This window comes from Cinclus cinclus, chromosome 11, assembly GCF_963662255.1.
Source record: "Cinclus cinclus chromosome 11, bCinCin1.1, whole genome shotgun sequence".
Lineage (NCBI taxonomy): Eukaryota > Metazoa > Chordata > Aves > Passeriformes > Cinclidae > Cinclus > Cinclus cinclus.
In genome coordinates, this window is record NC_085056.1 from 14,797,750 (window position 1) to 14,811,356 (window position 13,607).

A 13,607-nucleotide genomic window follows, 5' to 3' on the forward strand; every position below is an offset into this window, starting at 1 on the left:
CTCTTTCATGTGCAACAGGTTATGCAAGGATTGATGTATTAATCTTTCTTTTTTCTTAAAACATTTTCTTAGGCATGTAGTTTCTGTCTTGATGTCATCACAGGTAGCCCATATGCTTAGTGATGCATTGTTTTGTCTACAGTCTAACTCAATAGCATGCAATTTGGAGCATTCTTAATTATCCTACAAACCATTTTGTGATAATGAAACTAAATATGGTGTAGACTTGGCTGACATCTCTGTGATATTACTTGGCATACCAAATATTTCTGTTTCAAATATAAATTGGTTACTGCTTCTTCAAAATATGCATTCTATTAATTAAATCTATACATGAGATATCTTCCCCCCACCCGCCAAGCTGTTACAAGTATTCTCTCTCTCCTTGTTCAGTATCAGGTAGGGTTGGGTATGGGCTCTCTAATTTGACAAAAAATAGGCAAACCTTGTGGTCTTTCAGTCCTACACCTACAGTTGAGTGTGCACTGCCATTCCATATAACTAGGTCTTTTGTTCCACTAGAGAAAATGACTTAATTTGTTAGAGAGTTGTTTTTTTGGGATTTTTTTTTTTTTTTAAAAAGGCTTAACTGTAACAGTTTTTCCCTAATAGACCTGGGATTGCAGGGAGGTGATTAATATGAATTAAAGGATCTCTGTGACACAGGACTAAAGGACGGAATTACGATGCTGTTGTTGGGAATCCCACTCATGGAATTTAATTCCTCCCTAAACCAGATTTCCAACATTCTGCGCAAAGTTAAAGTCTAACTGGACCTCACATACTTCTTTTTGAAACTCTCTTTATCGAGGGATCTTCTGTTTATGCATTTTCCCTGGCAATGTGTGTCTTTGTCCCTTGAAATCCATCTATTTATTGCAGTGACACCTACTGCTGAGAGAGCTGATCCGCAACAGGCTCAGATCCTGTTAAACTTGGCCAACAAGCAGTTCATGACTCAACCAGCAGATGTTTCTGTGGCTCAGGTCAAAGGCAACTTATGGACTCGGGTTTTTTTGCTTTGCTCCTAGCATTAAGTGCCAGGAAAGTCAACACTAGGTACAGACAGTTGACCTGACCAGTAGCAGGAGGAACTGAACCAGGGCCCTGAGGATCTGCAAAGACCAAAGCATTTGTCTGTTGAGCCACTGTGCTGGCTACAGTCCAGCAGTTTCAGACAACTGGCTATCTGATTGCATGCCTGGATTTTAGTAATGATTTTACATACTTATTTGATGATTTGTATCCAAGCTTATGCTTCTGACAGGTGCCCTTGTGAACAAAATCTCGCTGGGCTATTGCATATGAATATTTCACAGTCAATCAGACTTTGATCTTTGGGACATATGTGCATTTGACATTATGTTTAGTTGTGCACAAAATCTAAATCTAAGCCTTTGTGAAAAAAAAAATAAATAAACCCAGCATTACAGTTTGGGATTTAAATTGTTTCAAACTGTGCTTTGAGTTCTGTGGTCTTAACTCTTCTTTATTGATCTCTTTATAATTGGTTCAGGGGGCCTTATCCTCCTGTCCTCACCCAGCTGAAATGCTCAGCCTTTTATTTGGAACTTTCCTTTGCAAGGAATGAAGCATTAATAGGGTCAACATTATGTATCTTTTAATATTATATAATGGGTCAGAGCATTGCAGACTTCCAGCCCAGTGCAGTGCATCGCTCTCAGATGAGAATAGGAGATTCAGACCCTTTTCCATGCTATAAAAATGACAAAATATGAAATAATAAACATGCTTTGCAAAGTCTTCCAGGCATTTTATTATTTTATTTGTACTCTGTGATGGTAAAGTGGTTCATTAAAAGCTTAATTTTAAGGTTTCTTCAATCTGATGTGGATGCCAGTTAGATTAATTAAAGTGAATGATCAGATAGGAGCTACAGGAAATTGATCAAATTGGAGAGGGTTTAATCAGTTGTATACATTCCAAATTACATGAAAATAACAAATTTACTTTAAAAAATGCTGTTTCTAAAGTAACAAGAGCTTTAGTTTAATGAAGCATTCCACAAATAAGGCTCTAATATGAATTTTGGTATCACTCTCATCCTTACTTTTCCCATTGAAAGATCACTAGGAAAATAAAAAGTAAAATGAGAATCAATGTTTATAAGCTAAAAAATAACGATCCCAGATGCAACCGGTGCCTGGGAAAAAAAAAGAAAAAATCATGATTTTAAAAGTTTTTTAATGTACTGAACTTTCAGTACCAATTATTTATCTTTCTCTTCTTTGGATCTGACTTCTTAAGTATATGCAAGTGAAATAGAATAAATAAGAAGGAAAACAGATTTTGTGAAGTCACATGCAAAGTAGCAATAAATCAAACAGCTTGTCTGCATTCTTCTAATCTTTCTATTCTAATCTGAGAGTGAGATTTATAAATGACCTCTCCTCTCCTCTGTGCTCATCTTCCTAGATTGTGATCACAAACGGTTCACAGTCCTCCACTCCATGGGTGCTACCAACCAAAGACTGTTCTGGCGATTTATCTTCCACTGATCAGTTATCAGTCCCAAAGGCTGTGCTAACTAGAAAGTACCCTGCAGATGTAACAGGTATTTTAGTAAGCAGCTCTCTTCCCAGGCCAGAGCTAAGGCACTACAGCCTCAGCAAACCATTTTCTGTCTGCTAATGACTTTTGAAACTTCAAAATCCCTCTGCTAACCCTTCTTTAAGACATAAAAACTGTTGTGGAATGAGTTGGCTCTGTTGTTAGTAAAGGAGTACTTTGTTTTGGAATCAATAAGCAGCTTGTTTAAATATCAGCACTACAAAGCAGCTACAGTTCTGTCGAATGCCTTCGCCGCTGCCCCCTGCGTGGTCCCTGTGCTGGGGGATGTTGGTGTGAGGCTGCAGCCCCCAGAGCTCCCGGGCTATGGGATGGACAACCCTGAATCCTCCAGAGCTCCCGGGCTGTGGGATGGACAGCCCTGAATCCCCCAGAGCTCCCGGGCTGTGGGATGGACACCCCTGCATCCCCCAGAGCTCCCGGGCTGTGGGATGGACAGCCCTGAATCCCCCAGAGCTCCCGGGCTGTGGGATGGACAGCCCTGCATCCCCCAGAGCTCCCGGGCTGTGGGATGGACAACCCTGAATCCTCCAGAGCTCCCGGGCTGTGGGATGGACACCCCTGAATCCCCCAGAGCTCCCGGGCTGTGGGATGGACACCCCTGCATCCCCCAGAGCTCCCGGGCTGTGGGATGGACAATCCTGAATCCCCCAGAGCTCCCGGGCTGTGGGATGGACAGCCCTGAATCCCCCAGAGCTCCCGGGCTGTGGGATGGACAGCCCTGCATCCCCCAGAGCTCCCGGGCTGTGGGATGGACAGCCCTGCATCCCCCAGAGCTCCCGGGCTGTGGGATGGACACCCCTGCATCCCCCAGAGCTCCCGGGCTGTGGGATGGACACCCCTGCATCCCCCAGAGCTCCCGGGCTGTGGGATGGACACCCCTGCATCCCCCAGAGCTCCCGGGCTGTGGGATGGACAGCCCTGCATCCCCCAGAGCTCCTGGTCTGTGGGATGGACAACCCTGCATCCCCCAGAGCTCCCGGGCTGTGGGATGGACAATCCTGAATCCCCCAGAGCTCCCGGGCTGTGGGATGGACAGCCCTGCGTCCCCCAGAGCTCCCGGGCTGTGGGATGGACAGCCCTGCATCCCCCAGAGCTCCCGGGCTGTGGGATGGACAGCCCTGCATCCCCCAGAGCTCCCGGGCTGTGGGATGGACAGCCCTGCGTCCCCCAGAGCTCCCGGGCTGTGGGATGGACACCCCTGCATCCCCCAGAGCTCCCGGTCTGTGGGATGGACAGCCCTGAATCCCCCAGAGCTCCCGGGCTGTGGGATGGACAGCCCTGCATCCCCCAGAGCTCCCGGGCTGTGGGATGGACAGCCCTGCATCCCCCAGAGCTCTGCTCTGTGCGCTGCTCCTGCTCAAACCAGCTCTCAGTTATTGCCAGTTACACGTGCTTTACAATGCCTACAAATCCTAAATGTGCTAATGTCACTAATAGTGATAACCAATTACCAAACTGGCCTTAATAATCTTTAAATAAAAACAGATAGATAGGACACATTACCTGTAGGCCAACCTTCTTTGTTTAAAGACATCCTGTTATACTCCAGAAACCATATATTTTCCTGATATAATTATATTATACCCCAAGGAACAGGATACCTACTTAACAAAAACTCCTATGAAGTCGATGCAATTACTCTATTTTGCATAAGTAAAATGAGAATAGAATCTGGCCTAATGTTTATTTCATTTTATCAGACTGGATAATGCTGTCCTGGTGGCATTAAATACGGCTGATCTCTCCCCTCCCTGTCTGTGCACACATTTTTGTTAAAATCTAACTATTTACATCTATGTCTCTTAGTATTGCCTACAAATCAGTCAAAGAAGAGTAGGTCATTTTTCCTGCCCTACTGTTTATATATTAATCATCTGGCAAATAAACTGCTCGGTATCCTACCCACCTCAGTAATATTTGTGATGTAATTTGTTTGGATGCCCAAATGTCACCAGCGTTGATTGTAAGAGATGAAAAAAATGTACTTGCTCAGCACACCAAGCTCTGGGCTAAAATGTAAGCATGAAATCTCTGGTTTATTTTTGTAATAATGTTTACAGCTGTTTAATGACCCTGAAAGGGTTCAGTAGTCTGGTGTTCTGTATTTCTTAACAGGAGTGTATTATGCTTATAACAGCCTTAGTTCAACTGTTTCTGCTGCAACAATAAGAACAATATTTAATAAAAATTCAATATATATTGTGATCTCAGCAATACCTGTTTACAAGTTGCTAAGAACTGAAACAGTCTATATTGGAGTATTTAGAATTTGCCAGTGGACTACAAGATAATGTAGATATATGTGAATTTTTCTAGCTGGAAAGATAAATACCAGGTCTATATCCTGAAAGCATAAGTAACAGTGTTTGTAGCTGTAGCTGCTCAGAGGATCAGGGCCAGAGCGAGCTTGTCATTTAAACACGTGAGCTTGTAAAGCATTACTTTGCTTACTGAACTGTAAATCTTTTAACTAACCTAATCTAAGCTATAATAACAGCACAACAGTGGCTTTAAAATGACTGTTTTCTCTCCAGCACTGAAGAGGGGAGAGCTTCACTGTGTGTGTGTGTGTCCAGCAGGAATGAACAGGTGTAAATAAGAGCGGAATTTGGTCCATCTGTTTACAAAGATAACAGGTGTGTGTCTGCACATATGTGTCTGTATACAGATAAACGTGTGCCTGCATATGTTTACATGTGTGCGTAGGCATAGATTTATCTTTAAATTCTGTCACTCTGCTTGCCATAATTTTTTTCCTCTCTGTTTCCAGCAAGAGGAAGCTCAGCTTCTCGTATTACATTAATGTAGTTGTGATGACAGGCATTTCTGGTGTCATAATTGGTTTTAAATTCCAGTAATCCATTTCAAATAGTTAAATAAAATCTGTGTGTTCAGTTGAAATGGCTAAAGCCAGAACTTTCGCTATTGATATCACAGGAAATAGTCTTGAGGGCAAAAATGTGAGTGAAATCAAAATAACTATTAGTATCATCAAAGGGACCTGAATGCCTCACTGTACCTTTATGTAGGAGATGAGAGGGAGTATTTTTATAATATCTGTGTTCTACAGTGAGTTTCATAAGCTGAGCTCCTCCTCAGAGGAACAGGGTCCTGCACTGTGGGCACAGTACACAGGCAGATGGCCTTGGATGGTCGGTGTGCTGCTTCCCAAGGCTGCTCCTGCCCTGCCCAGTGCAGTGTAAACCAGCTGGGCTGTAGCCTGTGTCTGCAGCAGGCTCCGTTTTGGGCTTTTTGGCCACAGCAGCTCACCTGGGCAAGAGGTGAGGGTTTATTTATGTTAGACAGGGCAGCCCATACCAACTCCTGATCCCAACATGCTGTGGTGCGGTGCCGTGTCTTGGGGGACACTGTCTTTACACAATATTTGAGATAATTAAAGGTCAGAAATTTATTAAATAAGCTCCCACAAACATATTTTGAATTTCTTAACAATCTCAAATTTGATTTGCAGTTCATTTTGTAAACATTTGTTAACTACAGAGAACATTGTGCTTCTGTTCCCAGTGTGAGAGATGGCAAAACATTCTGTGCTTTCCTTATATGAGTGATCAGCACCATGAAAATAATGTGAGAAACAATATATTTAAAAATTGAAAGCTAGATGTTTTCCCTATCATGGAGCATCAAAGTAGTACTTAGAAATTGACATTTCCAGGTTTTTTATTTCTGAATACCTTTGAATACTAAGGTGGGTACCATGAACTGCAGGAGTCTCACTGGGGAATGAAAGCCCCTTGCCCCACCTGGTGTAACCCTGTCTGGCCACAGATCTAGACAGGGATGATTGATAAAGAGGGAGAGAATGAAATTGCTAATTTTTTTTTTTTTTAAGAGAAATCAGGCAAATTAGATTGAGTTATCTAATTCATAGTGGGATGATGGATGAGGATGTGTTTTGTATCTGTCTTGCATGTGGATACAACATGAGATGTTGGTAGGTTTTGTTGTGAAAGAGCTAAGGGATACCAAGTGTGATTTCTGTGAAAGCTGGACAGTAGCAAGGTCCTGTGTTCAGAAAAGCTGTAACTGGGCTTGGAGAAAAGAAGGAGAAATTTCACAGGGCAGTTCTTGCAGTGCCGTGGTTATACTTTGCAATGAAACCAGGTTGGAGTGAGGTAAAGAGGAAACAGAGCCAGAGGTAAGAACAGGCCTGCAAGAAGCAGGGGCAGATGAGGGGGAAAATGCAGTTTAAGTGAAGAATACGTCTGGAGATTGTGGCAGCTGGGTCCCAGAAACAGCATGGCTGATCAGAGTAGGCAGCATTCAGGTTGTTGCTCACTAAGCAGAGGCTTTGCTGACCTTTCTGCATATTTAATCAAAAATGTACAACATTTCATATGCCTGAAGATCCATGTGGAGGGGGGTTAGGCTCCCCTGACTTGATCCAAAATTATTAGTCTTTAAATGAGAAAATATAGATTTGGTCTTACTCAAAACTAATTTTTTTTGCTTGTTCTCTCAGTATTCTACATAATATATTTCTGTATGATTTTGGAAGACAGAAAATAGCAAAAAGAAAAAAATGGAAAACTTACCATGTTCCAGCTAAAACTGCTGTTGTTACTTTATTAAAGTTATATTTGAAAAAGAGGCACAGAATAACAAAAACCTCAACCACAACTTCTCTCCTCAATCCAAATAACCATACATTTGAACTGATGCTTAGGGTTAAACATCAGAATTAATAAATTCCACTGGGATCTGTCAGCATTTCCAAACTTCGATAGAGCATAAAATGCTGAAATTAACTACCCAAACCTTTCTGAGCATGTAAAAGCACCAGGTCCTGTTGGTATCAACTGGAAAAAATGAAATGTAGACTGCATTTTGGAAGTTGTTATAGAATAATGACAATTCACAAAGACTTTTCTAAAGCTTCTTCAATGTATGTCTGTGTCAGCACATGCTATGCATTTCTGGAATTGTTATGCTTTATTGCCAACATGCCTTGTTTAAGCATGGTGGGGAGAAATAACACTCCTGTGTATGTGGAATCCAGACAAAAAGTAGATTCAGGTTTTGGGGTTTTTCTTCTGTTGTTATTTTTGACACTGTTTGTTTTTTGGGTTTTTTTTTAAGAAGTACATAGGCAGATATTCAAAATATCAGTTAACTTCAGGCAGTGGCAGACCCAAGGACCATCATTCTTAAGTGCTTTAATTAATCCTTTTGAACATGAATTTTGATTTGTTCCAAAAGTTAAGCAAACTTTCAAAAATTAAAGAAAAAAAAAAGAGTTGTTTATGTGTACCCACATTTTGAATTATTGTGGTCTACTGCACAGAAAACTTGAATGGAAATTAAGAATTTTCCTTGCTTGCTACATGGCTTTGGGTTGACACCTGGCTTGATTATGTTCTCCTACTCTCTACCTTTGGAAATCAGACATTGCAAGCTAAACTTAACTGGGGTCCTTTTATATACTTGATTTCTTTAATATTTTTATAAATAATAACTTTGACAGCATGCATATAATGTGTTCCCAACATGTGACTTGAATCAGAAGACTGATAAATTTTGAATAAGGTCTGCTATATATATGGGCAAAATTTAGGTAGCTCATGTTCTTGAATACCCATGAATAGAACTCTTTCCTGTACTTCTTACAAGATCTGCATTGTGTCACAACCTCAGTCATCCTGACAGGTCCAAAAAGGTCTCCCCTCGAAGACCTCCCATGCTTCTTTTTTTTTTAGCCCCTGATCCTGCAAATACTTAATTGTGTGTGGAACTTTGCTTTCAAGAATCACCCTTTGAAGTCTACTGGTCTGCTCCCATGAGCACATTTACATGCATTTTAAGTATGTACCAGATCTGGACCTTGAATTGTCTATCAAGTGGCCACTGTGAAGCTGTGTGAGGAGTGGTGTCCACCCAGGGTGTGCCTGGAGCCTTTGTAGAAGACACAGCAAAAAAATGCTTTTGGCTAAAGCCAAAGAGAGAGTGTACCAAATTAATTTTTAAAGAACCTACAGAATTCAGTAGTTTTGTGAGTGAATAAAGTGTCAAATCACTCCAGCAAACAACAAAAACCTTAACTGTGGTCTAATGGAACCTTATAGCATCATTTAGTTTATGAATTAGTTATATGAAATTTTATATTTTAAACAGAATTTTATAGATACATCATATCTGTATAGAGTAGAGAAGTGGCAAGGATGGATTATTGTGGACAATTTTGCAGACCAGAACAGAGCACTTGTGTTTAACAAACAGCCTTGAATTCTAATTTCCTGCAATATATATAGTGTTGCCACAATTTGTAGTCATTACCGTGTATTAGGAAAGTTATTAGAAGTCTTAAACTTGTTGAGGCTTTCCACAACACCTTCCCCAGATTTTAATTGGTTTTATCTAGTTCCATAAGAGAGCTCTTTAAAACAAATCAAAGTGTCTTAAATCATATGTATCACCCATCGAAGGACAGAGATATTCCTCTGTAATCTGGCAAGTTTTCCTAGGAACAGAAATCTGAAGGTTCTCAACGATGAATTAAAAGACTTGGCAGAAGATAATTTATGTGCCTTTTGATGGGCTCAGTTTCAAAATGACAAAATAACAATGTTTTGTAACAGAAGGGTTAAATCTTAATCTCAGAGGTTTACAAAGCTGCTAGTCGCAGTCTCCTTAAAATTTAATATACCTCGTTAATGCTTACTTGCAAACACTGAAGGATTTTTATGATTATAATCATGTGTTACAGCACCTAGTACTGTTTCTAAGCAGCATACTAATCAGCTTAATGAGATATTACTGCACTTTTTGTTGACTAAAGCAAAATCCCTTTTATTGTTCTAAAGCTTGTCCTTTATTTTTTCCCAAAACATTATCTTGTTTTATTGTACACCAGTAAATATCATACCATCGGTTTTTTGTCAAATCATAAAACTATCTTTCTCACTGTGGAATGTGTAATATATTGAATATGGTTAATGGAACTGAAAGTTACAAATGGATTTCTATTGGGGGGGGGTGTTTGCTGGCTTTTTTAGTGAAAATGGGAGAGATGCATAAGATTTCTTTTTTTATAGATTTAGAAATGCAGACAGGTGCAGTTTCACAAGAAGCACAAGTGAGGTGGCAAAAGCCTTGGCCCCTTCTGTAATAATGAGATTTTGAAATTGTTGCATATTTTATAATATTAATTAATAGTTCTCAGTACACATGCAGAATGAGTACATGTATGATCAAAACTGTGTAGCACAGTTGGCACTTAATACACTTTTAATTGTTTTTACAGAAATTCCTTTGCATTATTATAAGTAGCTAAAAGGTGAAATGCAAATTGTACGCCAGTAATTCAATGCTCATAACTCTTTCACAGTCTGAATCTAAAATATCTTCTGATTTTCAGAGATGGAGGAAGCTAGTTTGTGCCTTGGTGTTTCTTCAGCTGTGCCAGAAGCTGACGCCCATCTCAACAGCACCATTCTCAATGGGCAATATTCAATGAGTCAGAAGCTGCACCAGATCACTTCCCAGCTCAGCCATGCCTTCCCAGAGCTCCAGAACAGGCAGAATCCCGAGGAGAAGGCATCAGTGCCACTAGAAGACAAAAGTCACATGTCCATCGCAAACCAGCCCATCAGCAGCCAGATGGCCCTGCTGGCAAACCAGCTCAACAGGGAGGTAGACACCAGCTTGAACGGGCGTGTGGACCTGCAGCAGTTCTTAAATGGACAGAACCTAGGGATCATGTCTCAGATGAGTGATATCGAGGATGACGCCAGGAAAAACCGAAAGTACCCCTGTCCCCTCTGTGGGAAACGCTTCCGATTTAACAGCATCCTCTCACTACACATGCGAACTCACACTGGAGAGAAACCATTCAAATGTCCCTACTGTGACCACAGAGCAGCTCAGAAAGGCAACCTGAAGATACACCTGCGTACTCACAAGCTTGGAAACCTTGGCAAAGGTCGTGGAAGGGTCCGAGAAGAAAACAGACTTTTACATGAGCTGGAGGAGAGAGCAATTCTTCGGGACAAGCAGCTGAAGAGCAGCCTCTTGCAGCCACGACCCGATGTGAAAGCACAGCAGCACACCCAGCCGATGCCGCTCGCAAACTGTAACTTGTCTGTGCCACCTAATCACAACACACCTGATATTTCAAACCCTGTTCCCTCTCCAAAGCCAGTCAGTGTCCAGGAAGAAGTTGTTGCTCAGACAGCCGGGTTCAGATGCACATTTTGCAAAGGCAAGTTTAAGAAGCGAGAAGAGCTGGACAGGCACATAAGGATCCTGCACAAGCCTTACAAGTGCACTCTGTGTGACTTTGCTGCCTCGCAGGAGGAGGAGCTGATCAGCCACGTGGAGAAGGCTCACATAACTGCAGAGTCAGCACAGGGCCAGGGCTCCAATGGGAATGGGGAGCAATCCACCAATGAGTTTCGTTGCGAGGTGTGTGGCCAAGTGTTTAGCCAAGCCTGGTTCCTAAAAGGCCACATGAGAAAGCACAAAGATTCCTTTGAACACTGCTGTCAGATCTGCGGGAGGCGATTCAAAGAGCCTTGGTTTCTTAAGAACCACATGAAAGTTCACCTGAATAAGTTATCTGTAAAGAACAAATCTCCTAATGATCCTGAAGTACCTGTCTCCATCAGCAGCATGTCCCAGGAAGCTCATGCAAACTTGTATTCAAGATATCTGTCATGTTTGCAGAGTGGGTTTCTTCCTCCTGACAAAGCAAGGTTAAGTGAACAAAATCAAATCTACAACAAAGGAGATATGCCCATGAAAGAGAAAGAAGTCTTGGGGAAGCTCCTTTCGCCCATTTCTGGCATTGGCCACAGTCTTGCCGAAGGGGATAAACATTCTTTATTGGGCTGTCTCAATCTGGTGCCTCCTCTGAAATCCAGCTGTATAGAAAGGTTACAAGCTGCCGCCAAAGCAGCAGAGATGGATCCAGTAAACAGCTATCAGGCCTGGCAGCTTATGGCAAGGGGAATGGCCATGGAACATGGCTTTTTGTCTAAAGAGCAGCAGATACAGCGCAGCCACGAAGACACTTTGGCAAATGCTGGAGTTATGTTTGATAAGGAGAAGCGGGAGTATGTGTTAGTAGGAGCAGATGGCTCTAAGCAGAAAATGCCTGCTGATTTGGTTCACAGCACTAAAATGGGCAATCAGAGAGACTTGCCAAGCAAACTAGACCCTTTAGAAGGCAGTAGAGATTTTTTGTCACATGGTATGAACCAGGGACTCGATTACAACTTACAAAGTCATGGAAATATAAAAGAAAAACCAACTGAATGCCCGGACTGCGGAAGGGTTTTTAGAACATACCACCAAGTGGTCGTTCACTCCAGGGTGCACAAAAGAGACAGGAAAGGAGAAGATGAAATAATTCAAGGTAGTCTCGATGAGCGGCGTGGGTCTGGAAGTGATCAAGAGTCTCAGTCTGTCAGCAGGTCGACAACACCAGGGTCCTCTAACATTACTGAAGAAAGCGGAGTAGGTGGGGGTCTCTCGCAGACAGGGAGTGCTCAGGAGGACAGCCCTCATCCTTCCTCACCCTCCTCTTCAGGTATGAAAACTTCTTCTTCCCTCTCTGCACTGAAAGCCTCATAGCTGTATTTGAACTCTCAGCAGTTAAGTAGTTTATGCATTCCCTTGTCAGGTGGTTTCCTGCAGTCCACAGGGATGCAGTATTATTTGCCAGCACATCTGTGTTTGGGTTCCTGCAATGCCTTTGAGGTTAATTCTCTGCTCACCCTTTTCCCCTCCAAGGGCTGGTTTCCCATCCTTTCAGCTGACACCTTCCCACCCCGCAGGGTCTGAGCAGCCACCAATGGCCATGTTGCTTCCAGGGCGTCTCCCTCCAGGTTTTGGAAGGTGGTTTTCTCCTCCTCTTCTATTCATGGTGTCTCTCTTGCAGATCCTGCCCTGTCCTCCGTGTAAAAGGGTGAGGAAAGATGCCTTCTTTGAGCTGTAGTTAATAAACTGCATGTTGGCTCACCTCTCTCATTGCCCTCATTCTGACAACCATGTCAGCTCCTTAGCTATGTCCTTGTACCTGGCCACCAGACTGATTAAAAAGAGATTCAGAAATACAAATTACTAACCTTTTGACAATCTTCTAACTAATGTGCAGATTTTAACTTGTATGAAGCCTTCTGCTTAATTCACATCCATTTGAAAGTACAAGAAAAATAGAAATCAGACTGAAACATTTTAATTGTATTGTATGTCATGTTAATTTGCTGTGTATAAAATAGCAAAGCAGATAATATTTCATTGGAGATGTCTATAAAATATTGAGCTTCCTGGTACAATTTTTTTAAGTTACTAGCCTATGACTGCTGAAATAAAAATCTCCAAGTAATAACAGGTAAGATTTCTGGCCTCATGTATATTTCCAAAGTCACTTATTAATGGATAGTAAATTGAAAGTTGTATCTTCAGCCCTTTATAAAGAAAGCACCTCACTAATACTGTAATCATTCTGCAAGCCTAACAACAGAGGAAATCATGCCATAACAAATACTCTGTTACTAATGGCAACATTGATTTCTGCAATCAGCCATTAAGTCTAGAAAATGAAAGACAGTTTGAGGTACCTTAAGGCATTACATTGCCCACTGTTAAAGAGCTGGTAGCAGGCTGTTGAGGGTAATTCTTCTTAGCTTTTTTCCCCCAGTTTCGATAAATATTTTAGTATTGCAGGCAATTCACTGTTACAGTTATTAAGTATGTGCCAGTTTACTTTTGTTGTTCTTGTCATGCTCCAGTATACTGTACTTCTGAGGCCAAATTAATATAAAAATAGTGTTAGTTTGTTGGCTTATTACAAACCAGTAAAGAAATTGTTAAGACGCATAAATCTGCACTCCACATTCCACAGATTCCTATAGTACTTAATGCTGTTGTTTAAATACCCATGAAACACAGTCTACTCTTAGAGTCATAGCCTCTTTTGCAATTTATTGCTGGTGAGACACATTAGAAAATTCTATGTAGGAACAAAGCTAACAGGCAAGAGCTAATTTCATACT

At 41.6% G+C, this 13,607-nt stretch overlaps 1 protein-coding gene across 1 annotated transcript in view; it reads left to right on the plus strand.

Moving 5' to 3' along the window:
• The first annotated feature begins 9,969 nt into the window (after positions 1-9,969).
• Positions 9,970-13,607, plus strand: part of ZNF536 (zinc finger protein 536) — a 186,241-nt gene continuing 182,603 nt past the window's right edge. Inside the window, exon 1 of the mRNA XM_062499656.1 lies at positions 9,970-12,139. Coding sequence (XP_062355640.1) covers positions 9,970-12,139 — 2,170 coding nt within the window. The remainder of the gene's footprint in view (positions 12,140-13,607) is intronic.